Source organism: Miniopterus schreibersii (genome assembly GCF_964146895.1).
Source record: "Miniopterus schreibersii genome assembly, chromosome: 20".
In the NCBI taxonomy this organism is placed as follows: Eukaryota; Metazoa; Chordata; class Mammalia; order Chiroptera; family Miniopteridae; genus Miniopterus; species Miniopterus schreibersii.
Window position 1 is genome coordinate 20,285,410 of NC_138122.1, and position 26,579 is coordinate 20,311,988.

General features: G+C 43.8%; 1 protein-coding gene across 1 annotated transcript in view; it reads left to right on the forward strand.

Annotated features, from left to right (window-relative positions):
* The window catches only part of SPPL3 (signal peptide peptidase like 3), a 61,479-nt gene extending 39,660 nt beyond the window's left edge, over positions 1-21,819 (forward strand). The window contains exons 3-11 of the mRNA XM_081122678.1: positions 2,021-2,109; positions 6,264-6,383; positions 7,114-7,192; positions 8,534-8,646; positions 14,313-14,419; positions 14,777-14,940; positions 15,620-15,819; positions 16,809-16,918; positions 20,058-21,819. Coding sequence (XP_080978804.1) covers positions 2,021-2,109; positions 6,264-6,383; positions 7,114-7,192; positions 8,534-8,646; positions 14,313-14,419; positions 14,777-14,940; positions 15,620-15,819; positions 16,809-16,918; positions 20,058-20,129 — 1,054 coding nt within the window. The 3' untranslated portion in view covers positions 20,130-21,819. The remainder of the gene's footprint in view (positions 1-2,020; positions 2,110-6,263; positions 6,384-7,113; positions 7,193-8,533; positions 8,647-14,312; positions 14,420-14,776; positions 14,941-15,619; positions 15,820-16,808; positions 16,919-20,057) is intronic.
* The last annotated feature ends 4,760 nt before the right edge of the window (positions 21,820-26,579 follow it).

The following is a 26,579-nucleotide window of genomic DNA, read 5'->3' on the forward strand; positions in this document are numbered from 1 at the left end:
AAGGTTGAGAGAGGAAAAATAAATGTAACCACTGTAAGATTGATATACTGTACATGAAGTAGTATACTATAATTTGAAGGTAGACAGTGTGGCTCAGAAATGTATACTGTAAATTTTACAGCAGCTACTAAAATAAAAGAACAAAGAGTTATAGCTAATAAGACAACAAAGAAAATAAAACAATCATAAAAAATACTGTATTAATCCAAAAGAAGGCAGGTAAAGGGGACCCCCCCCAAAGATAGGACAAATAGAAAAGAAATAGCAATATGATAATATGAAAACCTAATCATAGCAATAATCACATTAAATGAAATTGGCCTAAACACCCCCCAATTAAAAGGTAGGAATCATCAGATTGAATTAAAAAGCAAGATCCAATTACATGCTATTAGATATAAAGCCAGAAAAAAATACTTAAAGTGAAAGATTAGGAAAAGACAATCTTGATTATACTCATCAAAAGAAAGCTGGAGTGGCTATATAAATATCAGACAAAGCAACTCTCAGAGCAAGGAATATTACTACAAAGAAGGTGGTTTAATAATGATAAAGGGATCAATTAAGCAACAGGATATAATTATTCTAAATGTTTATGAACCTATTAAAAGACCTTAAAATACATGAAGCAGCCCGCGTGGCTCAGCGGTTGAGCATCGACCTAGGATCCAGGAGATCGCAGTTCAAATCCTGGTCAGGGCACATGCCCGGGTTCTGGGCACGATCCCCAGTTCACCTGCAGGAGGCAGCTAATCAGTGACAACTCTCTCATCATTGATGTTTCTATCTCTCCCTGTGCCTCTCCCTTCCTCTCTGAAATCAATAAAGATATATTTTAAAAATAAAATAAAAAATACATGAAGCAAAAGCTAATAGAACTGCAAAGAGAAATAAATCCACAAATGTAGTTGAAGATCACCCCCCACCCCACCGCCACCTTCAATAAGTAATAGAACAAATGGCTTGAACAAATCCAAGGTCACAAAGATTTACCCCCTATGTTTTCATCTAAGACTTCTATAGTTTCAGCTCTCAAATTATTAAAATTAAATAACATGCAGAATTCAGTACCTCAGTTGCACTCCCGCGTTTCAAGTGCTTATGTGGCTGATGTCTACCACATTGGTCAGTGTAGATACAGAACATTTCCGTCATCACAGGAAGTTCTTTTGGACACACAAATACCCACAAATCCCTTCTTTAAAGGAACATATAAAATGAGCTAAACTCTTGATCAGGTAGTTTTCAAAGAAAGAAAGAAATGGGCAAACTCATGTACATAAAGTTGTTCAGAGTTTAAAGAAGTCTGCGTTAAAACAGAGATAGCATTTTTTCGTCCCTCATATTTACAAACTTCCTTCAGGTCTTGACTCAGAGGTCACATTAATGAGGCCTTCCCTGCCCACCCTATTTAAAATTTCAAACCTAACGTCTCCATTTCCTGCACTTTCCCTTAGCTCTTACCATTAATATACCATATGTTTAACTAACTTGTTTATTGTCAGTCTCTCCCCTCTTTCAATGTAAAGCCTGTTTTACTATTTATTGTCCCTCCAGTACCTGGAACAGTCCCAGATATAGCAGAAACTCAGATATCTGTTGTTGAATAAAAGTTGACAAAGTATAGAGAAATAAGTACTGTCATATGCTGCTATCAGAGTAAATCGGTCCAGCCATTCTGGAAGTAGTTGTGTAGTATGTTAAAAAGTCTCAAAATTGTGCTTGACCTTTGATCCCACATTTTTCCCTCTAGGTATTTATCACATAAGGAAGTAATTAAGGATGTGCTGGAAGATTCAGCCACAGTGGAATGCTTTTAAAACTCTTGAACTCTGACATATGGGAAGGAATGTAGATTGTTTTTGAAATGTGGCAAGAACTGTTTTGCAGAGTTGGTCAGGAGACCTTCCTTTCTCTCCTGATACCTTAGCATTTTAAAATACTGTTTTGTTACTGACTTTTTTAAACCTACTTCTTTCTTAAGCAAAACTAAAACTTACCTATACACTTTTTCCCACAGGTCCCTTAATATGGACTTTGAAAATCAAGATAAAGAGAAAGACAGTAACAGTTCTTCTGGGTCTTTCAATGGCAACAGCAGCAATAATAGTAAGGCATTTATGTCAATTATCTTTCATACATGCAGTTTTAATTTGATTCTTTCTATAACCCCACTTAATTAACTGGGTTCAAGATTTATGTTAGGTATAACAAAATCTAATCTGTATGGTAATAATTTGTTAAATTATGTTTTGAATCTAAACTATTGATTTCTTGTGTACTGCTTTTAACTCATGCCTAAAAGCTGGCTGCTGAGGTTCTTTATCGTCTTAAAGATAAGCAAGATAGATCAATAGCTGCCTGTTTATGACTACATTTAAATATTTTGTTGAGGCTGGTCATTTTGTAGGTGTTGATCATAAATTCATTCAGTGACAGAGACAGCTACTTGAAGTACTTGTAAAACTAAGTACTGTGACTATCTTTTCTGATATTTAAGATTTTATAAGAATATTTGTTTTTAAAAAACACACAGAAGTGTGCTATATGGCAAATGTTCGGCAGCATTATTCATAATAGCCAAAAAGTAGAAACAACTCAAAGATCCTTAAGTTAATGAATGGATAAACAAAATGTGGTCTATCTATACATGGAATGCTATTCAGCATTGAAAAGAATGAAGTACATGCTACAACAAAGATGAATCTCAAAACATTGTGTTAAGTAAAAAAAAACAGACAAAAGCCCGGGCCCGTGTTCCCAGTGGTTAGAGCAGTGGCCCTCACACCAAAGGGCCTTCGATTTAATTCCCAGTCAAGGGCACATACCTGGGTTGCAGGTTTGATTCCCACCCAAGTTGGGGCTTATGCAGGAGGCAGCCAGTTGCTGTGTCTTTCTCACATAGCTGTTTCTCTCCTTCCCTTCCTCCCTCCAAAACAATCAACGGAAAAAATATCCTTGGGTGAGGATTAACCAAAAAAAGCAGCAGCCGGGCAGGGAAGACTGTATATTGTATGAGTACATTTATATGAAAGTTCCAGAAGGCAAATGCAGAGACATAGTAAGTAGGTCAGTGGTGGCCTGGGCGGAGGGACGGGAAGAATTAAGTATTAACTGGCATGAGGGCATCTTTGAGGTGGTGAAAATGTTCTAAAACTAGATTATGGTGATGGCTTCACACTTGGTACATTTACCACAAAACAATTATTTAATCATACACTTAAAACAGGTGAATTTTATAAATTGTACCTCAGTATAGTTATAGAAAACTGATAATGCTTATTGTAAAAAGAATTGAATTAGAAATAGAGGATTGGTTTGATAACATTGAGAGATTGGTATTGGATACCTACCATGCACTCAGCATTCTGTTAGATATATTGAAGGATGCAAAAGTATAAGAGCTGGTCCCCAAGCTGTCTCATGGGCAGTGAGGCCAAAATAGTTTCCAAGGTGTTAATAAAATGCTCAGACAGACCTAGCAAATACCGCTTCCCATCCTATACCTAGAGCAAGTACTTTTGGCTCTTAGCATAGCCTCAGAATCGTTCTGAACAAGCATTTACTATCAGTAAATCAGAGTAAGCACTAGAGATGAAGTCATTTTGACATTTATGTACAAAGAGTGTAAAGAGAAAGGCAAGTAAGGGAGAGCAACAGTGGGCCAGGTAAATTTACCAGGAGGAATTTTTAAATGTTGGTTGATGATTACAACCCTTTGTGTTTATTTATGTTCATCCTGGTCGCATATTTTATTTACAGTCTTAATTAAGAGAGGCTCTTACTAATATTTTTTATTAAAGATCATATGAAAATTTCTTAAATTTATTAGGGTAACATTGGTTAATAACTAATGAGTTTCAGGGGTCCAGTTCTATGACACATCTTCGGTATATTGCATTGTGCGCTCACCACCATGTATTTGACCCCCTTTCCTCTCCTCTCCCCTCCACTCTTCCCCCCTGGTAACCACCATGCTGTTGTCTGTGTCTAGGAGTTAGCTTGCTGCTTTCTGTTTTATGTCCCACATGTGGGTGAAATAATACGGTTCTTGTCTTTTCCTGCCTGACTTACTTCACTTGGCATGTACTCTCAGGATCTAGCCATGTCGCAGATGGCAGTAGTTAGTCCTTCCTTACGCCTGTATGTTGGTGCGCGTCTTTATCCAATCCTCGTTTCCGTGTATCGGCTACTGTGAATAATAATACTCCAGTGAGCGTAGGATGCATACATCTTTAGAAATACGTGTTTTCAGATTCTTCAGACAGATACCCAGAAGAGGGGTTGCTGGGGCATATGGTAGCTCTGTTCTTCATTTTGGAGGAGCCTCTGGACTGTTCCCATAGTGGCTGCACTGTCTATATTGCCACCAGCCATGAAGGAGGCTCCTTTTTCTCCGCATCCTCTCCAGCACTCACTATTTCTTCTCTTACTGATAACAGCCATTCTGACAGGTGTGAGGTGGGATCTCATTGTGGTTTTGACTTGTGTTTCCCTTGTAACTAGTGAAGTTGAGCGTCTTTTCATATCTCAGTTGGTTATCTTTATACCTTCCTTGGGAAAAGCACCTGTCCAGGTCCTCTGCACTTTTTTTTTCATTTTTATTGATTTCAGAGAGAGGAAGGGAGGGTGGGGAGAGAGAGATAGAAACATAATGATGTATTCGTCATTGATTGGCTGCCTCCTGCATGCCCCCTGCTGGGGATCGAGCCCGAAACCCGGGCATGTGCCCTGACCGGGAATCAAACCTCGACCTCCTGGATCCTAGGTCAATGCTCAACCCCTGAGCCACGCCAGCCAGACTGCACATATTTTAATCGGAGTTTGCTTTGTTTTATTGAGTTCTTTATATATTTTGAATATTGTAGGTATCATTTGCAAGTATCTTCTTCCATTTGGTTGGTTGCCTTTTTGTTTTGTTGATGGTTTCTTTTGCTGGGCATAAGCCTTTTAGTTTGATGTAGTGCCATTCATTTATGTTTGCCTTTACTCCCCTTGCCTTTGGGGTCAAATTCACAAAAACCTCTCTGAGACTAAGGTTCATAAGTTTAGTGCTTATGTTTTCTATGTATTTTATTTTGGGTCTTATATTCAAGTCTTTAATCCATTTTGAGTTAATTTTTATGTTATGGTGTCAGATAGCAGTCTAGTTTTTTTATTTTGCATGAGGCTTTCCTTTCTCCGTTGTATGTTTTTGGCTCCTTTGTCAAAAATTAGTTGCCCGTGGTATGTGTGGCTTTATTTCTGGGCTGTCCATTCTGTTCCATTGGTCTGTGTGTCAAAAGACCCCAAATAGCCAAAGCAACCCAGAGAAAAAAGAACAAAACCAGAAGTATCATACTTGCTGACTTCACATTATTCTAGAAAGCTACAGTAATCAAAACAGTATGGTATTGACAAAAAAATAGACACACAGCTAATGAAAATTTCTTTTTTAGTTCCTCTCATGCACTTACAGCTCGGCAGGGTTAATTTGGAAGTAGATCACACATAAGATAAAATGAGTAATTTTTTCTTTTCACTCAGTGGTTGTCATATTTACCTTTTCCACCAAATATCCTATTAATGTTTCTCAACACTAAATGCAAAATAAAATTTTGTGTGGAGTTTTTAGCTGGGGCTACTAATCCCCCGAGATTTCAGTTTAATTAATCTGGTGCTGGGCCTGGGCATTGTCATTTTTTTTAAACTCCCCCAGGTGATTCTGATGATGAGTCAAGAACAGAGAGCCACTGTGCTAAATCCTATTTGTTCCTTAAAAATGTTCTCATAATTTTTCTGATTTGCTGTTTTCAGATGTTTTGTTCTCTCCGTTTCCCCACCCGCAAAGTCAGTCCTCAACTATTAGCATCAGTGGGGAAGAGGGAGCATGAGTACAATAAACCCAAAGATGATAAATAATTTTAGTCAGTGGGTTTAAACTACCTCTTTTACCAAACCTATATACAAGACCCCAAATGTACTCAAATTAACAAATCTGGATTTTTACTACCTTTGAATGTTCTTGATTTCGTTTGTTTTTGTTCTTGGCACCCTGTCATCCAGATGGTTAGCACTTCAACAAGTATTTTTTGAGCAGCTACTTTAATGAAGGCACTCTGAGGAGAGCAAGGAATTCATAATCCCATTGGGAAAGAAAGATTTAGGGGGTCGAGATAATCTGTCTTATCTGCTAATCCCTAGGACTGTCTGCATTCTAATATGTTAATGTATCTAAAGTACATGGCACAGTGCACATTAATATGTCCCTTTCTCTTTTTCAGGTATCCAAACTATTGACTCTACCCAGGCCCTGTTCCTCCCAATTGGAGCATCTGTCTCTCTCCTAGTTATGTTCTTCTTCTTTGACTCAGTTCAAGTAGTTTTTACAATATGTACAGCAGGTAAATTAATTTCTCTCCCTATTCTTTGCATTAACCTAAAAGGAAATGTGTTCACCTTGTTTTATTATCATTCAAAAGTTAAGATTTATAGACTATTCCACTCATCAAGCTTTTCTTCCTCAGTCTGGCTTTTCCTCCCCTCACCCCTCCTTGAACCTTTTGACGCACATATCAGTTCAAACCTACCAACATAATCTGAACAAAAGGCCAGGGAGCTTTATGACACCGGAGCAGGATCACTTTGGCTGTGGCTCCTGGTCTGGTAGGTTTCTAGAAAGTCCAGTTTGGCAGACTCATCATTGGCAATCCTTACTGATGATTCCACAGCTAGAAACATTGATGTCTAATTAAGGGAATTCCACTGACAGCTCTCTGATGAGTTTTTAAGCTGAGCACTGATGGAAATGTGTAATACATGAACAGAATGCTAGACTTGTTAGGAGATAATCCCCTGGGCCGCTGTGTATCTTTCCTTGTTGAGAGGGAAGATAAGGAGGAAACCTACCTGCGCTTCCGCCACCGCATGGCAGGTCCTGTTCATTGTTTTTTAAGAGATGGGTTATGTGTGCAATGGGAAAGGAAGATACTTTTCTTCTCTGGCTAATTTGATTCTATCCACTTGTCGAGAAAAGTATTCTGGGAAATGATTAAGTTTCCATAAGTCATGCCTTTTTTTAATAATGTGAAAAACTCACACACAACAAAATGTAACCCTACGTTTTCTCTGCAGTTCTTGCAACGATAGCCTTTGCTTTCCTCCTGCTCCCGATGTGCCAGTATTTAACAAGACCTTGCTCGCCTCAGAACAAGTAAGGAGCTGGGAGTTCCCTCAAAAGCATAAACTTGTGTGTTTCTTTCACACTTGTTAGCATTATTAGGAGTCTGAATTTTTTTTTTTAATTTTTACTGGTTGATTTGAGGCAGATCGATTTGTTGTTCCACTTATGCATCATTGGTTGCTTCTTGGATGTGCCCTGACTGGGGATCAAACGTGCAACCTTTGCGTATCGGGACGACACTACCTGGCCAGGGCTGAGTCTAAATTTCTTGTACTGACTGGAGTTCACACATGCTAGAAAACTGGGAAGTGAGATGTTTGATTTTTAAAACTAGAAGACAGTAGTACTTTCTTTTGCACCTTTTTTCCCCCCCAGTAAATTTCAGAGAAGGAGTTGCCCTGAGGAAACAGTAGGAAATGGAGGACATTGTGCATTTTATTTTATTTTTTAAAATATATCTTTATTGATTTCAGAGAGAGGAAGGGAGAGGGAAACATCAATGATGAGAGAGTCGTCATTGATCGGCTGCTTCCTGCATTCTCCTGACTGGGGATCGAACCTGCAACCCGGGCATGTGCCCTGACCAGGAATCGAACCTTGATCTCCTGGATCCTAGTTCGATGCTCAACCACTGAGCCACGCCTGGCTGGGCTGCACCTTTTCATAGTAGAGGAAATATAAACAAATCCTAGGAAGTCAGAGTCATTGTAATACGCTTCCTGCTTAGCTTATTGAAAGATGAGAATTTTCCTTTTAAAGCAATGCTTTCTTTCTTTTACTGATGAGTTAATGGAATATGAAAATAGTTGTTGACTCATACATTCTTTGCCTTTTATCTTTGGTGACCTAGAATCACTTAGGTTTAATCCCAATGTTCGAAACACCTTAACTCCTAAAGCTCTTGCTCCGTGGAAACAAGAGTCTGTTGCTAATGGAGATGGTGTATGCACTTAGGAAACCATCACGTGGGGGCAGCTGATATTCCCAGGAATTAGTGATAACCAAATAGATTTACTATCTTATAAGTATTTATTCATCTTTGCTAAATGAATTGAATTATTAACTTTCCTCAGTGTTTTCCTCATAAGAATAGAATTTCCACTGTACTTAGAATCTCCAAAGATTGATATTGTCACTTTAAACTTCTAAACACCCATGTTGATAATTTGGTATAAAAAGTACATTATCAATTGGGTTCAGAAATATAATTCTCTGAGCTCTCTGTAATTTGCTCCAAAGAGGTTTGGGTATGTTTCATATCTGGGTATCTAGATACTTGCCTACTACTCTAATCTGGCCCTGATGAACTCTGATTATGAACCACCAAAAGAGAGTTTGGTTATTGAATAGAATGTGTCACGTGTTTTCCAGGATTTCCTTTGGTTGCTGTGGGCGCTTCACTGCTGCTGAGCTGCTATCGTTCTCTCTGTCTGTCATGCTCGTCCTCATCTGGGTTCTCACTGGCCATTGGCTTCTCATGGATGGTGAGTAACTACCATGTGACAGGTTAAAATTCTGATATAGTTTATAGATACTTAAATTTGTCCCCTCTTGCTCTGCTGTGTTTTAGTCATACTACTTTTGATTACCATGAATATTAGGTATCTGAAGATGGTGTTATGTATCATTGAGTTTTTTATTTTTACCCGCATTTTAAGGATTTTTTTAATAAGAGCTTTTTTTGAGATATAATTCACATACAATATACGTAAAGTGTACAATTCGTTGGTTTTTAGTACACTCAGAGTTGTACAAACATCACTACATCAGTTTTAGTGCATGCATTTTTATCACCTCGCCTCTAAAACACAAACCCATTAGCAGTCATGTCCCCCCACCCAGGCCTGGTCACCCACTAATCTACTTTGTCTCTGAATTTACCTCTCCTGGACAGTTCAAAACCAAGGATGTTCTGCTCATGTTCACATTGGTAGAATTTAACAAAAAGGATTTTAAACTGTATTTTCCCCCCTGTAATCTGGAATCAATAACATAGTCTTAATAAAGAAGGAATTTTAAACCTTAAAGGAAACTAAAATCTTATCCTTCTGTTTCAAGAGATTTTTTTCTCTCTTTAAGTTACTTTAACAAGTGCAAGGATTTGAACTTTATATATACCAAATTAGTGAAAAAACTCTAAGAAGCTGCATATTATTAGGAAACAAACCATTGAGTGGATTGCAAGCTCTGTAAAATTATATTTAAACCACAGACGTTATTTTAATGAAAAGTGATAACTACAGAAAAAGCACTTTTTAAAAAAACATGCAAAACATATGATATACTTATTTTTAAATATATTTCTTGCTTAGGATAAAATTACAGTGATGGAGAAAAATCAGTGGTTATGTGGGGAGGAGGGTTTGATTGTAAGAAATAACAGGGATTTTAGTGGGGTGATACAGCTGTTCCATACAGAGTGTGGTGGTGGCTCCACAGATCTGTTAGAATTCATAGGACTATACATCTAAGGAACGAGCAGGCCCCGTAAAATCACTGGTGCACAGCTTTAGTCTTATTTTAGCATCATACGTTGCCTTATAAAAAACATTTACTGCGATCATTTGCTTCAGTACTTGAGTGCCCACTGTGCATATAAGCATTCTGAAGTACAGTGTTTAAAATGTTCAGGTGGCTGACAGAACTGCTAAATTTTCCAAATCAAGTATCAGTGCTGTCAGTAGTCTTAGGAACTAGTATTTGATAAAGAGTATGTTGAGAAACAGACATTACATCCAAAGCCACACAGGTTGCTTCCCAGCTTGTGGTGAAAGGCAATGCCTGTTCTACACATACTGGGTGTTGAGAGTGATGAAGTGGCAGGTATGTGTGTTTGACTTTCCCTAAGATTAACTCTTGGTTTCTGCAGCAGAATGATGGAACGAATAATAGCACAGATATAAATTGAGCACATTTAACCCCACCTACACAGATGTTATGTGACATGAGGCAATGAAAACTCCAGGTGCTATTTCTCAACTAGAGTAAATACATAAAGCAAGAATCACCTAGGCAGGACTAGTCTCCATGCACACTCAGAGTTCGTATGATGACAGATGGTACTTAAAGTTCCCTGGGTGCTCTGAGGGTCTCTAATCCCACTACTAACTTTTGGTGGCTCTGCTTTCATGAAACTCTTTATCATGTGTCCAGACACACGATATTATTTACAGGGTGTTTTTTTAAGTTTCCTAAGCTGCTGACCCAGAAAAGATCAGATCTCTCAAAACAGCAAGCAGTGTGTTCTTTATACTCTCATCTCTACCCTACCTGAGCATTGCATAGAACAGAAAAATACCTATTTACTAGTAATGTGTCAATAAAAAAAGGTTGGCATGATGGAAGATGACATTCTTTTCAAGATAAACTGATTTACACCACCATCTGAAACATTTTAGAGCAAGTCAGCCAAATTTTCACCATTGCACTTCTGCAGGTACGAGTGGGAATGTGCTTATTAGACTCGCTAAAGGAAAAACGGGAGAAGCAGCTCTTTGTAAGACGCTGAAGGGTGCATTCTGCTGCAGCGTTCTCCTCTAGACGATAGAGTTGATGGAAAACTGGCAGTAAGGGACAAACTGTGCCCAGTGACCATTGCCACTGTGAAGTGCACCTTATAATTGAAATTTGACTGCTCATGAGGCTCCCATAGGCCCTAACTGGCCCTAAATAGGAGCCTTTTGCATCATTTTCTATCATCATTGCTGTTTCCCAATATTTACTCGTCCAAAGATACCTTCTTCCTACCAGTTTGCACTGGTTAAACTACCCTTGTGAACAAGTACAGAGTTTTCCCTCAAAAGAAAGGAGAGCCTTTGAGCTTTTTGTTTTTCAGATTAGTGATTGATGTGTGTTTGACTTGTTTTCTGCTAATTATAGAAAATGTAGCTTTCTAGCTATGGTCTTTAACATTCTGAAATATGTTTTTCTCTGACGTAGAAATTATCTTTCCAGACTTCTCTGCAGAATCAGAGGTCATCTTGTAGGAAGTGATTTGTTGGTAGAGTTATTTTAAATGAGTGTTTCTTAATTAAAGCCTATTCTTTGAAGTTAATTTAGAATTCATCATTTGTGGTTGTTTTAGGGCTAGGCATGAAGTATATTTTCAGGGTTATACTAAGGAGCATTAATATTAAGAAGGAACTTCAGTCTTCTTGAACTAAATCTAGAGCTCTTTTTTATCTACTTTGTTTCATCTGGTAAGTTAACCTTTTAAATTTGGGAGAGCTTTTAAGGATTTGACCAGTAGGTGGTGTGGTATGTTAGCTAAAAGCTGATGAACCTTGTGCACACATACCTAGTGTTCAAGGATCATTCAACCAGCTTCACAGTCTGTATCCTCGGACCAGTTCAGAGACTGGAAGAGTCTTGTCTTGCTCCAGCCCCTCACTCTACAGCACTTGCTACTAAGCTATGATTAGAAAATGTTTAGCCCGGCCGGGCATGGCTCAGCGGTTGAGCGTCGACCTGGGATCCAGGCGATCAGGGTTCGATTCCCGGTCAAGGCACATGCCCGAGTTGCCGGCTTGATCAATGACTCTCTTATCATTGATACTCCTGTCTCTCTCTCTCCCTCTCCTTTCCTCTCTCTGAAATCAATAAAGATATATTTTAAAAAAAGAAAAGAAAATGTTTCATGCCAGAAATCTAACAACTAGGTTTTTTGTTTTAAAATACTAGACTCTGGCGCCTAGTCCACATAGGGCTTAGCTATCTAGAAATCTTAGAAGCAAGACTGCTTAAGACCTTACATGTCACATAATCCTTTTCAAGAACATTTAAGCTCAGTTTGGTGTCACTGTCTTTGTCCTTGGCCTGCTGGTTGTGGAAGAGAAGGTGATGCAGAGATTATATCAATAATAAATTGAAAGTAATTATAGCTAAGTAGCTAAGATTAATAATTTACTTCCTTAACACCATAGCTTAATTTACATTTAACCAAAAGGCAAGTTTGTTCGTAAAGCTGCTAGGGAGAGTCTCGCAGTTTCTCAAGTGTCATGGAGCAAGGGAAAGTTCTTCATTTTGGTTTGGAAAAGCCCTTAAGAGAAGGTAAGATTTTTCAGGGTTCCTTGAATGAAGGAATGAAGAAAGAGAGGCAAACTAGATGAGTAGTTGACTGTGTTTTGGGGATAAGATGTAGCTTGTGTGAGTACCTAGCTTTGGCAATGTTCATTTGGGTGTAGGAGTGATACTCATTCAAAAGACTTACATTAAGAACTTTCTCTGAGTGGTCCAAAGGGATGCTTTCTGCCTCTCAGACATGGGACTTCAAGTACAGTTGGGAGACTCGGTTGGTATGGAAACAGGTTATTTTTTGCTTAACTCGGAGAGGAGGAAGAGGGAGAGGATTGGGAGTGGAGGGGGAACGGGGGAGGAGGAGCAAGGGAGAGGGAGAGGGACAGTGGCCCAGCCCTGTTCTGTGTGAGTCGTGCTTGAGGGTGTGTGGCTTTATCTTAGACTTGATCCTGTCAGAGTAGGGAACCAAGTGACCCTAAAGCAGGAAATTGTGTGATGGCAGTAAAGAGTAAGGGGAGGGGGGAAGTGGGGCGAAGCAGACCAAGGTTTGCAGTAACAAAAAGGATTAACACCCACAGTGGCTGCAAATTGAGCATACATAAATGAAAGACTGCGATAAACTGAAAATGAATCCAGAGTTTCATGTTTGGAAGCTTAGGGATAGAATAACATTGTCTAGAGCAGTTTTCAAAATATGAAGTACCTGACTGTTTTGTTTTTTTAAATGTATCTATTGATTTCAGAGAGAGGAAGGGAGAGAGAGAGAAACATCAATGATGAGTCATTGATCAGCTGCCTCCTAAACACCCCCAACTGGGGATCGAGCCTGCAACCCGGGCACGTGCCCTGACCGGGAATCTAACCGTGATCTCCTGGATCCTAGGTCGGTGTTCAACGGCTGAGCCACGCCCGACTGGGCTGGTACCTGACTGTTTAGTCAGGGGCACTGACCTCTTTTCCCTTAGATTGTCAAATTAAAAAATGACAACAGCCAACAACATAACAATAGCTGTCAGGTGTGAGTGAATCAAAATTATACCTATTTTTCTTAGCAGATTGGCAAAAAATATGTTTTTGGTGTGCTGCATAATCTTAGTAATTAGCTTATGTGTGCCATGAGGTGAAAAAGTTTGAGATTGCTGGTTTAGAGTCATGAAAAATTCTGTCACTGAGCAGTTGTATTGTCCATGTTTGACTTCAAGCTAAGTGGGTAGGATTAGCATAAGATGAGTGAAAGCAATGAGTGGATGCTTAGACCATAAGACCTGTAAAGTTTCCTGCTGGTTTAGGATTAAGTAATTGAATGGTATATTGAATAGAAAAGTTCTGGGATGGACCGGCCACCTGCATGTGTTAGAGGCATGTACATTTAACCTTGGGAGCCCGCCCTTTTGCTTGTCTGCCCAGTGGGTTTCCATACCCCTTTCAGTTATTATCAGTCAGTCCTCTGATCCCATTGCCCACACACTCCTCTTATCTACCTCACGTCTTCCTTTTTTCCTTCGTTCCCTTGATGCTTTGCACTCCTTGTACTCACCTGTAAGCTCCTGAACACATCACCTCTTGCTACCCTACAGCACCACCCCAGCCAGCATTTCTACCCCAACATGTGTTTGATCTGTTCTCTGGTCATAGTTCCCATTCACCTGCCAGGCGTGTTAGAGACTCCAGGAATACTGATGGGAACCATGCCCTTGAGGACCTTACATTTTAGTTGTGAGAGAATTTTTTTAAAAGGATACATCATGTACCAGATTTTGAGAGGGGCAAGGATAGAGGAATGAATTGCTGAAACAGTGTCCCAGAGTGAATGAAAGGGGATGCCACATAGGGTGAGTTAACTTTAAGGAGCAAGGATGATGAATCTGCAGTAATGGGGGGAGGCAGGAAACTGAGGCCAGGAGGTCCAGAACTGAACTTGGAACTTTATCATGATAGAGAATCTCCTGGGCCTTACACAGTTGAGCACTATCTATAGTGCGATAAAAAGGATTTCCCCAATTACTAGCAGGTCAAAATGAGCTAAATTCTTAGACTGGAGCTGAGGGCATTTACAACTTTGTAAGGTTTATAAGCTGAGTAGCTGTGGGAAGGGGATGAGCCTGTACTGCACACTGTGCTGTCTCTTCCCCAGCCCTGGCCATGGGTCTCTGTGTCGCCATGATCGCCTTCGTCCGCCTACCCAGCCTCAAGGTCTCCTGCCTGCTTCTCTCAGGGCTCCTAATCTACGATGTCTTTTGGGTAAGTGTCATTTTCCTGAAGCTGCTGCTCTCCTTTGCGTTTGATTGGAGTCTTAAGCACTGAAGTCTGGCTGGCCAGGGTACCTCCCATCTAAGACCACTCCCTCCAGTCCTGAACTGTATGTGTTAAAAGGTAAGGAGGCAGCTAGTTGAGCCTTTGTTTCTTGAGATGTGTTGCAATAGATAACCTGTGTGTGATAGTTAGGGTGGGAGAGGGAGTAAAAAGACAAGGTGCTATGCCTCAAAGCTCGCTTGATATCGAAGTGTTCTGAGACCCTGCTCTTAAGAACAAAGAGGGCTGGTGCTGAAATCAGGTCACTTCCAGCTCCTCTGTTAAAGGTGACTCTCCACTCGGCAGGTGTTTTTCTCCGCCTACATCTTCAATAGCAACGTCATGGTGAAGGTGGCCACCCAGCCGGCTGACAATCCTCTTGATGTTCTTTCCCGGAAGCTGCACTTGGGGCCCAATGTGGGGCGCGATGTTCCTCGCCTGTCTCTGCCTGGAAAACTGGTTTTCCCAAGGTAGGACTGACAGACATCCCGGGCCTCATGACAGTGAATACATGCCTTCCTCTTCCTTGATGCATCTTTGTCATCAACATTCTAATCCTAGACTGGAAAGGGTTTGTGAGTCAGCATCTCCATCTTACAAATGAGGAAGAGAATATTGACTTGAACTTGCAAAGATTTATCACTAAGTGATACAGGTGCTGCTTTTTATTATTGATTAATGTTATCAAACAACCATATGTTACTACTGTTAACAGGAGATTCTGGATCTTTTTATGTCTAAGACATTTGTAAAAATATGTCAATGGGTAAATTATATAGTTCCTGGTAATACAGTCCTGGAAAAATTAATATGCTGCTTTAATCTCCTGTGTCTGGTAATAGGTACTTATTTGAAGTCTTAGCAGTGAATGTGTGACAAATAGTGACTTGCTTGACATTTCTAGAGATGGCAGTACTTAAGCAGATCACTTGTAGTCATCTACAAGGGGCTGGGTCGAAGACCTCTATTGGCAGTACTCTTGTGGTTTTTAATCTCTAAACTCTTAGAAACTAGTGTGCAACCAGTAGAGATTTCCATCTACCATTCAGATAAGTTCTTTCACTTCTTAAAGAGCTGATAGATGTTGCATAGGAGAAGAGACTAGGATTTTACAGTGTGGCATCCCTGACATGTGATACTGCCTTCCAGCTCCACTGGCAGTCATTTCTCTATGTTGGGCATTGGAGACATTGTGATGCCTGGACTCCTGTTGTGCTTTGTCCTTCGTTATGACAACTACAAAAAACAAGCCAGCGGTGACTCCTGTGGTGCCTCTGGACCCGCCAACATCTCTGGACGCATGCAGAAGGTCTCCTACTTTCACTGCACCCTCATTGGATACTTTGTAGGTAAGAGAGAACCAGAACCTGCATTTGGATCCCCTTTCTGGCTGTCCTCCTCCACCTGGAATTAAATCAGGTCTTCTAGCTGCAGACCCTGGATAGAAGGAGAGCAGTAACTGGTTGCTGTTACTAGACAACCACAAAGGAAAACACCCACGAGCCCATGAGGTGATAGATGCTGACTGTACTGGCCAGGCCAGTTCCCTGTCTGAAGAGCATTGTAGTAAGAGTATGGTTTGGCCTCAAAGTCAAGAACACCTGCCACATAATGATCATGGGCCAGTCTATATGCTTAATTTAAAGTCTTCAGCTTGAGTTTAATGAATGTCATATGTATTTCCTACTTCCTACTTCATTAAACATATTTCCCTTCATTTGTTCTGTCACCTCGGATGCTTCCTAGGCTAGTTTTCCTCTAGCCAGCTCACTTATGGGCAGATGGGAAGAGACATTGTAAGTGGGCTAGGATAGGGGAAAGGAGCACCTCTTTTGCCTACAGCAGCACCTCACTAATTCCATTGCACTTTCATAGACATGAGTTTGTTTCATTCGAGAAACTCCAAGGGGGCAGAGCAAATGGTATTAAGCCATCAGACAAATGGAGGCTCCAAAAGATGAAATGCCTTAAACCAAGGTTTTACATAGCCTTGTAAGTAGCAGAGTTGAAACTTAAACCCAGGTCTTTTGCCTCCAAGTCTAAAGTCACATACCACAGCAGACGGAGAGCAGGCACACTGAGGGCTGAAGTGAGGGCTTGAACCAGGGCACAGAGTGGGCCAGTCACAGGTCTTTGGAATTCTAGGTTTTTTTTAAACTGCTATTCTGTGTCTCTTTAACTGCTCGAGGTAGGTATTTTATACCCTACCCATTGGATGGAAATGTCACATTAGATTTACACAGTCTCGAGATGCTAAGACACATCCAGGTAACAGATTGTCTCCTCTCTCAGGGCTGGCCCCTTGGAGTTATTCACAAATGCTTCTCTGTCCTCATAGGTCTGCTCACTGCTACTGTGGCATCTCGTATTCACCGAGCAGCCCAACCTGCCCTTCTCTATTTGGTGCCATTTACCTTATTGCCACTCCTCACGATGGCCTATTTAAAGGTGAGAGAAGCAGTTATAAACTTGGCATTGATCCTGGACTTGGGTATGTATTCTTGCTGGAAATGGTTCTGTTTAACCCCTGAGCTCTTGATCTTGACAGTGGGGTTTTGTTCTTTTGTTTTCCTAACCTGATATTAACAACATCTTCCAGATTCTGGCAGCCACTGGCAGAAAATGCTAGTGAGTTAGACCACTACACCACCTGCTCATGGATAATTAACTGAAATCCCTAGAGCTCAGTGGCAGAGACTTCCTGCTTCTCTTAAAAGCAGCACCCCATTGTCCCTAACAGCTCTTTTAATACTCTGTGTTAAAGTTTGGCAGGAGGAGCAAGCAGAAACAACAGGGTCAGCACACCCACCTGACCTTCCTCCAGTGAGCTGCTCTGCCAGGCAGGCTTAGTGCCCTAGGCTTTCCAAAACTGGACACATAAAGTCTGCACAGAGTTCTCTCCTGCAGGGGACCACTTTCAGTACAGCAAACCAGATAGGCTGTATAGAGAAGACTAAAGAGCAGCATGAGTTCTCTGGTGAGCACCATTATTTACATTTCCTCTCCTCCTCCGTAGGGTGGGCAGGGGCTCTGGCCTGCCTGCAAGGCCTCTGCAGTGTATTCCTGGACACATCACTGGAGCCGCTCCAGCTCAGTAGGCCACTGCCCCAGACACCTTAAGCACCCGCTCAGCTCCTACCAACCTGCCAAAATCACCCTGCACCCACAGTCTCCACAGAGTGTACTGCTGCATAAAGCCACTTCTCCAGGATTGGAAGAGACAGCTATTTTCTCTAATTCATAGAAGCAAACATAGAAAGACAAAACAAAAAGACAAAAGAGAAAATAATTAAGGATAGTTTAAAGGGACCTCCGTGATAACATCAAATGTTCAAATATTTGCAAGATATAGGGATCCTAGAAAGAAGTAATGGCTGAAAACTTTCCTAACCCGGAAAAGGAAATAGACATCCAGGCCCAGGAAGCACAGAGGGTTCCAAACAAGTTGAACCCAAAGAGACCCACACAAAGACATATTGTAGTTAAAATGACAAAAGTTATAGAGACAGTTTTGAAGGAAGCAAGAGAAAAACAAGAAGGGAACCTGGAATAATTACCCAGCAAGGTTATTGAGAATTGAAGGAGATAAAAGTTTCCTAGACAAACAAAAACAAAAGTATTTCTTTAAACCAGCTTTACAAGAAATGTTAAAGGGTCTTCTTTAAGTAGAAAAGGAAAGGCCATAACCAGAAATACCAAACACCAAAGCCTCATAGCCAGATATTCAGTAAATACAGCAAGTTAGACAAAAGCTACTACAGAGGTTAAAAGAAAAAGTATTAAACTACAATAAGTAGTTTGGAGCTACACAACACAAAAAAATCTAAAATACAACATCAAGAACATAAAGCATGGAGAGGGAGTAAAAACGTACTCCTTATAGAATGTGCAGGGTGGGGCAAAAGTAGGTTTACAGTTCTTCGTATAAAAAAATACAGTAATTAATAAATAGTACAAGAATAAACTCTGTGCTTCATGTACTCACAACTGTAAACCTACTCTTGCCCCACCCTGTATTTTCACTTAAACCCCTATCAGTTTAAAACAGACTGCTCTAGGTAAAGAAGGCTACGCATGAACGTCCCGGTAACCAAAAACCTACAAAGGATACGAAGAACAAAGAGAAAGGAACCTAAACAGAACATTAAAAAACCAGCCAGACAGGAGGGAAGAGAAGAGACGAAGAAAGGAAGAGAGGACAACTGTAAGAACAGCGAACAGAATGGCAGCGAGTACATGTCGGCGACCACTGTAAATGAAAAGGGAATAAGTGCTCCAGTGAGGAGAGGGCGGCTGCATGGGTTAAAAGTAACAAAACCATGACCTAGCTCTGTGCTGCTCCCAGAGACTCCCTTCACATTGGAAGACAGGCTGAAAGTAAAGGGATGGAAAAAGATACTCCATGCAAATAGAAATGAAGAGGGAGCTAGAGTAACAATTTATATCAAACTAAATAGATTTTAAAACAAAAAAATGTGAAAAGGCAAAGAACGTTTCATAATTATACGGGAGCAATCCAAGAATAGGGTATAATCAGTAGGTGATTTTAATGTCCCATTCACATCAATGGACAGATCTTCCAGACAGAAAATAGTGAAATAATGACCTTAAATGTCATAGTAGATGAGCTCGACTTAATAGACATTTATAGAACATTTCATCCTTTCTTTCAAGTGCGCATGGAACATTCTCCAGGATAGATCACACATTCGGCCACAAATCAAGCCTCCCTCAGTACAAGAAGACTGAAATCGTAGCAAGCATCTTTTCTGACCACAGTGGCATGAAGCTAGAAATTAACTACAGAAACAAATGAAAATAAAAACACAACTTTTCAATTGGGATGCACCAAAAGCAGTTCTAAGAGGAAGTTCATAGTTCTACAGGCCTGTCATCTAGTAATTCCACTTCTATTTATTTATCTGAAGAAAACAAAATCCCTAAATCAAAAAGATCTATGCACCACTGTGTTCATTGCAGCCAAGATATGGAAGCAACCTACATGCCCATCAATAGATGAATAGATAAAAAAGATGTATGTCAATATACATAAGTCTGCATAATATTATTAAGCAATAAAGAATGAAATCTTGCCATCTGCAACAACATAGATGAACCTAGAGGGTGTTGTGTTAAGTGAAATAAGACAAAGACAAATACCATATAATCTCACTCATACATGGAATCTAAAAAAAACAAAACTCTGAATGAATAAAGTTTGGAAATAGGAAATGATAAAAAACTAGACTTAGAACATTACCTTATTTACAGGACTTCTGTTTTTAACTCCATTTTACAGATGAGGAAACAGACACAGAGGTAAATTAACTAACTTCCCTAGATCATCTGACTCATAAGCAATAGAACTTGTACCAGGATAGCGTTGGTAAAAGCCCCACCCTGCTCAAGGGGCCTTAGAGCTCTTCTGGTGAGTCCTTCCAAGAATGGTGGGTTACTGTTCAGTGAGTAAAATGTGAATGTTCTTTGATTCTCCACAGAAGCAGCCTGAGATCAAGAATCAGAAAAGACGTGTTGATATGTGCCTTGTGTTTAAACCTGTAACTTAGTCCAGTTCCTTCTTTCCCAGGGTGACCTACGGCGGATGTGGTCTGAGCCGTTCCACTCCAAGTCCAGCAGCTCCCGGTTCCTGGAAGTATGATGGATCACAGAGAGTGACCAGAATGGCCATCTTAGTCCCTTTCTGTCAACGCGTGGTTTTGTTTCCTCTTAGAGTTGGCCTGGTACTCGGAGACGTACCTGTTTAAGGAACTGACGTGTGATTGGATTTTGCGTTTGCAGGGAGCTTGTTTGCAGGAGCGCGGTGCTGGAGCCCTGCTCGGATCCTTTCTTCCTGCCGTTGTAGAGGTGGAGCCCCTCCTCAAGTGACAGGCCCTCCCCAGCGCTCCTCCTTCCCCATTTTTATGGATCTGCACTAGACTGTTACCTGTGGGGGATGGAGATGTGACTCTTTAAAACTGACAACGGCAAGGAGTCGTTCTATACCTTTTAAACACTAAAAGGATGAAAAACGTTAGCAAACCGAAGTTTCTTCAGTGAACCCTCAAGAACTTTGGGACCAGTTTCCTGTGGGGGATTCAGTTTCAGAGAACTGAGACAGAAGCTCTTCTGTCGTTATATTCTTCTTTCCTTTTTTTGGATTTATTAAATATTTTCTGTGGTGTGAAGTGACTTATTAAATCCACAGACATTGAGTGACTTCTTACAACATACACATAAGAACTGTTGTAAAGAGTTCATGTCCACCCAGATGTTGTGTTGGCAGTGAATGAGGGCACGGTTTTTATACATACACACACGCACATAGGTATATATGAATAAAGAAAACTCCAAACCTGCTAAGGTCATGCTGTGTAGCAGACGGGGGCTTGCTGTAATTGTTAGCATGTAGAGCCCTTGACTCGGGCTTCCTTGTATATGGATAAGCTGCTGTCCTTCCCTCCACGACTGAACGTGCAGTTAAAAAACCAGTCTAGTATTTGTACTGATATACTCATGGACTTTAGGGGACGCTCATTTGGTTTTGATCAGTGTAGCAAATTAGGGATGAAAAGACAAACCTTTCTGGCCCTTTATTTTGTTTCTCCAGGCTTCTCCCTTGCAGGGTTTTAGTCCTTTCTTCTGGAGCCGATGCATGTATTATAGCAGCAGGTGTCTGTGCTCTCTGATCATAGTAATGTACTACTTGTAAATACATTTTTCTATTTTCTATTTTTTTGTAATTTTTTTTGGCATTTTGTTTCATTGGTGTGCTGTATTTTCCATGCCCTCACTCCTTTAAGAAAAAAAAGGAAAAAAACACAATCCTGTCCTTGCTGTTGTGATTATAGTCTTGGTTTACCTGTGGGGACAAATGTCAAGTGCCCCTCTGAGATGCGCCCGACATTCCAGGAATCGTGGAAGGATCTGACCCTGGGCTGTGGGCTGTGCTGGAGAGCCGCGTTCCCGCGGTAACGTGAGCGCGTCCGCTCGCCTCTGCCTGAGCAGCCGGCCGGATGAGTAAGTGCCCAGAGCTCAGCAGCAGAGAGAGGCCTGGAGCTGCCTGCGTACCTGACAGCGGAGGCTGGGGAAGGGCTTGGGCCGTGATTTCTCCCGTAAGCAGGTGACCCGCCCGTCTTGACCTGTGTAATACGTGGTTCCTGTTGCCTGAGGCACAGTGGACGGAGGATAGAGCTCAGCGGGTGGCGCGCACAGGCAGTGCTTGTGCTTGTCGGGAGCGTGAAGCGGGCAGGGTGGTGCATTCCTCTGTGTGTCTTCAAATCCTGCTGAGGGCTGTTTTGTTTGTTGTTTTGTTGTTTTGGTTTTTTTTAAATAAATGACTCCTTTCTAGACTTTGTCACCTCATCTTCACTTTGGTTGTTGGTACCAGAGCTCCTGTCACCCTCCTACCTGCTCTGTCTGTACCAGAGACTAATGGGAAGACCCCGTCTCTCTCCAGACAGGGTCACCTGCAGCTCTGGTTCAGTCCTAGAGATGTCAGAACTGAAGCTCCTGTTGTCCACAGAACCTGAAACTGCCTCTGGATTTGAAGTGCTCACTGCCTGTCCGCGCTACTTCCTTGGCCCTCCGGGATGCCACTTGCTAGTCAGGGCGGGGGCAGGGGAGGCTTCCAAAATGACTGATTAAAGGCAAGTGCCAATAACGGTTAGAAATATCCTGGCAGTTGGTCATTTTAATTTTTCTAACTTCTCATACAAAAATTAAATTCCAGACAGAAGTTACATAATTTTATGTTCTCACTTCTGCAGGTTTGGGGGGGGGGGAAATACCCACACCAGGACTCCTGAATGTGATTTCGATTCCATTTGCTAGTCTTCAAAGTCCTTAAAACTTGTGCAGAGGAACTGCAGATTCCTTTTGTTTTAAATTAACCACAGTAGACACTAGACTCTCCCCCCCCCCCCCCCCCCCCGTCCTGGATGTAGCACCCTTTGGATGGGGATAGGGGTGGGGGTGCTGTTAAAGCACGTACTTTAGTAGCTCCTTACATGCCCCCCCCTCCCCCCCCATGAACCACGTCCTCTTATTTTTCCCCCGTTTCTCGGATACTCCTGAGTCGGGGGTTTGTGTGTCAGAAGCGTGCGTTAGGCAAGGCGCGTTTACAGAGTCCAGGACGGGCCCCCTCCCTCACCAGCCTGAGGTGCTTCGGCCAGAGGCTGCATGTTGGAACTTGCCCGCGCTCATAGTGACTCTTCTTTCTAACCTGAGCTAATGCAGATAAGACGGCCAAGTTTCTCTAAAGCCTAGCATGTCCCATTCCCGTTACTGCCGCCTCCGGATGACCTGTGGGAACAGGTCAGATTGGCAGCGCTGGGGGGCTGCGCTCTCAGTCGCCTTCGTAGCCTTGGCTAAGCAGGTGAGTTAGGTGAACCACACAAACAAAGACTAGTTCTCTGAAAGGGGGAGGGAAGGGAGTTCTGTTTTGCCAATAAAGTGTTAAAAATAGAATCTGCTGTGTCTGCATAGCCGCGCTCGCGATCCAGTGCTGCCCGTAGCCACTGCGCTCCGTGAAGCTGCCGCTGGCGTCGGGGTGGGAACGTGGCAGTCTGTCTGTACACGCCGCGCGCTCCCCAGGATGTGCGCGGCTCTCCCAGAAGCAGGCCGGGCCCGGGCCCAGGCGACCAGCCCGCCCGCCTCTGCCCTTCAGTGCGTGCTGGCCTGCACAGCCTCCTGCCTCCACGAAGTCCGTTTCTTTGGCAGCTTCCAACAGGGAACTCACTTCAAGCACAGTGGCCCCTCACGCAGGCGTCGGTCCTGAAATGCGAGTCTAATCATGCAACGCGGGCCGCTTCCCTCCTCTGGGGGGGGGGGGGGGACGCGCCAGGTAAGAGCTTTCGATCTATAAGTCATTTCCATTTCTGTGCAATTCATGGGCTGCTTTCTTTTAGTGAGACTGAACTCTTGACTTCCCGTGAGTGGGGAGCCTCTCCCAGGACAGCACTTCTCCCAAGTCTTCTGATGGATCAGCCATCCTTTTCCTCCTCAGCCTTCCCCTTGGGGTTCGAAGCCCTTCTCCATCCTCTCGAGGGCAGGCAGCCCTGTTTCAGCTTAAGCTGTGTCGGGCACCAGTGCCCCAGTCAGCAATGCCGCCCTGATCCCTCCGCCAGCGCGCCTGGGGATGCTGCAGCACTGCGTGCGGGGGGAGGTGGCAGCTGTCCCCACACACCAGCTTACTGGGTGACACAACACTGAGAGTGTGTCCAGAGCTTTGTTCCCATGACTCTGGGCCTTGGGTAGCAGAGCCGCAAATGCTCTTTCCCAGGACTGGGTGCGCCCGATGAAGAGAAGCTTGAGAGCCAGTGTTGGACAACATACACTGATCTCTACATAACTCGGGCTGGAATTCTTACTACTTAGAGCCAGGAGTTAGTGGGCGCCTTTTTTATTTTATTTTTTTAATATGTTTTTATTTCAGAGAGAAAGGGAAAGAGAAATACCAGCGATGAGGCACTGATTGGCTCCCTACTGGGGATCAAGCCCACAACCGGGGCATGTGCCCTAACTGAAAATCAAACCGTGACCTCCGGGTTCATAGGTTAACACTCAGCCATGGAGCCACACCAGCTGGGCAGTTTGCAGGCACTTTGTAGCTGTGGTTATGTCGGTGTGCTGTTGAGGTCTTAGACACTTGCGGTGTGAAAAAGTCATGTGGCACGCTCAGCCTCAGTTTATGGTTCCTTTAACTTGGATTCTTCCTAGTCAGTTCCCTAAGTTCCAATAAGTCTCCCGTTAGGTAGAACCTGGAACACTTGTCACTGGTTTGCAAGTGGACAGAGGCCTGAGAGAGAGGAGGCAGCGCTGGCTCCAGCCCCCACCGAGTCCTGGGACTCTCACTAGACCCAAGACAAAGAGGAGTGGGACCCAGCGAGGGAGAGGGAATAAACTTGAGACTGGGGGCCGGGAAATCTGCCAAGCTGTGGGCCGTGGGCTTCTCTGCCTCATGAGGAATGCAAGACAGGAAGTGGGTGACCAGAGGACAAAGTGGTGGAGAGAGGGCAGCAAGGTGGCCACTTGCCAGCATTCCATCCTCGGGATCTGGGTGCCAGCTCCTCTGCCTTGCCCACAGACCCGTCGCCCATCAGCCTTCTCATGAGAGTTTGCTCAGCCTGCCTGGGTTGTCTGGGGGACAACACGTGCACCAAGTCTTGGCGTTGGTAGTTGAAGCAGAAACCTGCTTTCAGTAAGGAGGCCGAGGCCTTGCTCGTACAGGGAGGAGCAGCCCTGGTCGGATGTAAGGAGCCACCTCCCAGAGTCCTGAGGGCCTTCCTGGAACCATTGTTAACAGGTCAGCGTAGGTCAGCTTAGGCCAGTGATGGTTGTGTCGCAACTGGTCTGAGCAGGATGCTCACAACAGCAGCACAGGGTGACCCCGGCACAGGGCAGAGGCCCAGGCCATTGGTCCTGTGAGTCCTTAACAGTTTGGTTGCGCAACACCAGTACCAACCTCTAACCGAATTCTGCAAACAAAACGATGGCCTTTTTTCTGACACTTTTGATTTTTTCCATGATCAATGCCACCTCTGCCCTCTTTTCCTTCAGTGCACCTCAGAGGCCGGCTGCTCGTTCTGAGGGAAAAGCCCCCGCCAGCCATTTGAGGGCCTGCACTCTCAAGCTCAAGGTTTTGCTTAAACACCCTTGGATCAAAAGACTCGATGGGCCGAACTCCCAGCCTATTTCAAAATAAAGAGCAGTGTCGTTCCCCAGCCTCTTGGCTCAGGTCAGTCCCCAAGACAGGAGGGACAGGAGCCAGGGCAGGCAGAGGGCAAGCGCCGGCTTGAGCGTAGCATTCAAGGGCTCTCCCAGCTCTGGGCCACGGTGGGGAAATCAGCACCGAGGTGTCACTGAGGAAGTGGACTGACACCTGCCCGAATGGCCCTGTCATCCCACGTGAGCAGAGGGATGGCCTGCTAGGACCTGGGAAGGGCGGCCCTGGCCTCCGCGCACAGCCGCCAGGACACCCCCCTGGAGAACGCGGCTGAGGACAGGAGCGCCAGGCCCCGCACACCGGGCGAGTGCGGGGCGGGCGGGAGGAGCAGAGCCCCGCTCAGGACGCTCGGAGGGCCGGGCGGGCCAAGCGGGCCCGGGGACACTGGATGGAGCGCGCCTCAGCCAGTGACGGCCATCAGAACACCTGGCACGGCGCCACCACCGCGGTCAGTTTCACAGAGCGCACCAGGCCCGCAGATCAGCTGGCGACAGGATAAGCTCCACACGCCGGCCGCCTCGCCCCAGGAAGCACGCGTCCCGACACACTCCGCAATTGGCTCTGAAACTTTTTTTGGTGGTGTTTTTGTTTAAAATCCTCACCTGAGGATATTTTTTCCTTTGCTTTTCGGAGAGTGGAAGGGGGAGAGAGAAACATCGATGTGGGAGAGTCAATGATGGGTCGCCTCCTGCACAAGCCCCGACCGGGGCCAGGGATGGAGCCTGCAGCCGGGGTACGTGCCCTTGGCTGGAACTGAACCCGGGCCCCTGCAGTCCGCAAGCCGACGCTCTAACCACTCAGCACCCCGGTTAGGGCTCCAGAACATTTCAAATCCAGCTGCTGGCCACAGCAAATGACTGTTGCAACAGCCGCTGCCTGGTCTTCCCCGAGCCAGCGTGTCCCGCGTTGGGGGCCAAATGGCCGGTCCTCTGGGGTTCTCAGTGAGGCTTCGTGACGTGCTGCAGGAGGCAGATTGTAGGACCCATTCGACAGACCAGAAGCCCAGGTTTCCAGGTCAGCTCACTGGCCCGGGCTTCCTGCCTCCAGACCCCAGCTTACTGCCCAGGTTACCAGAAGCTAATCACACGGGGCTGCGGGGCTGCTAAACTCGACTCGACGCTTACACAAGGGGGGAGCCCCTGTGACCGGGAGGCTGCGTCCAGGCCTCTCGTGGGGGTGGGGACCGCCACCCTGTAGGGGGCAGGAGCTGCGCACCCGGCTGCCCAGGGGCCACGATCCGCACAACGTGCCACTCGCTGCAAGAGGCGCCGCCTCGCACCGGTTAGGGACCCGGGACCGGGACCCAACAAACGCAACCTCCGCGGTACCCGCAGCAACCAGACTTCAGTGTTAAAATTGTGAATCCCCCCGCTGCTGCCATAGAAC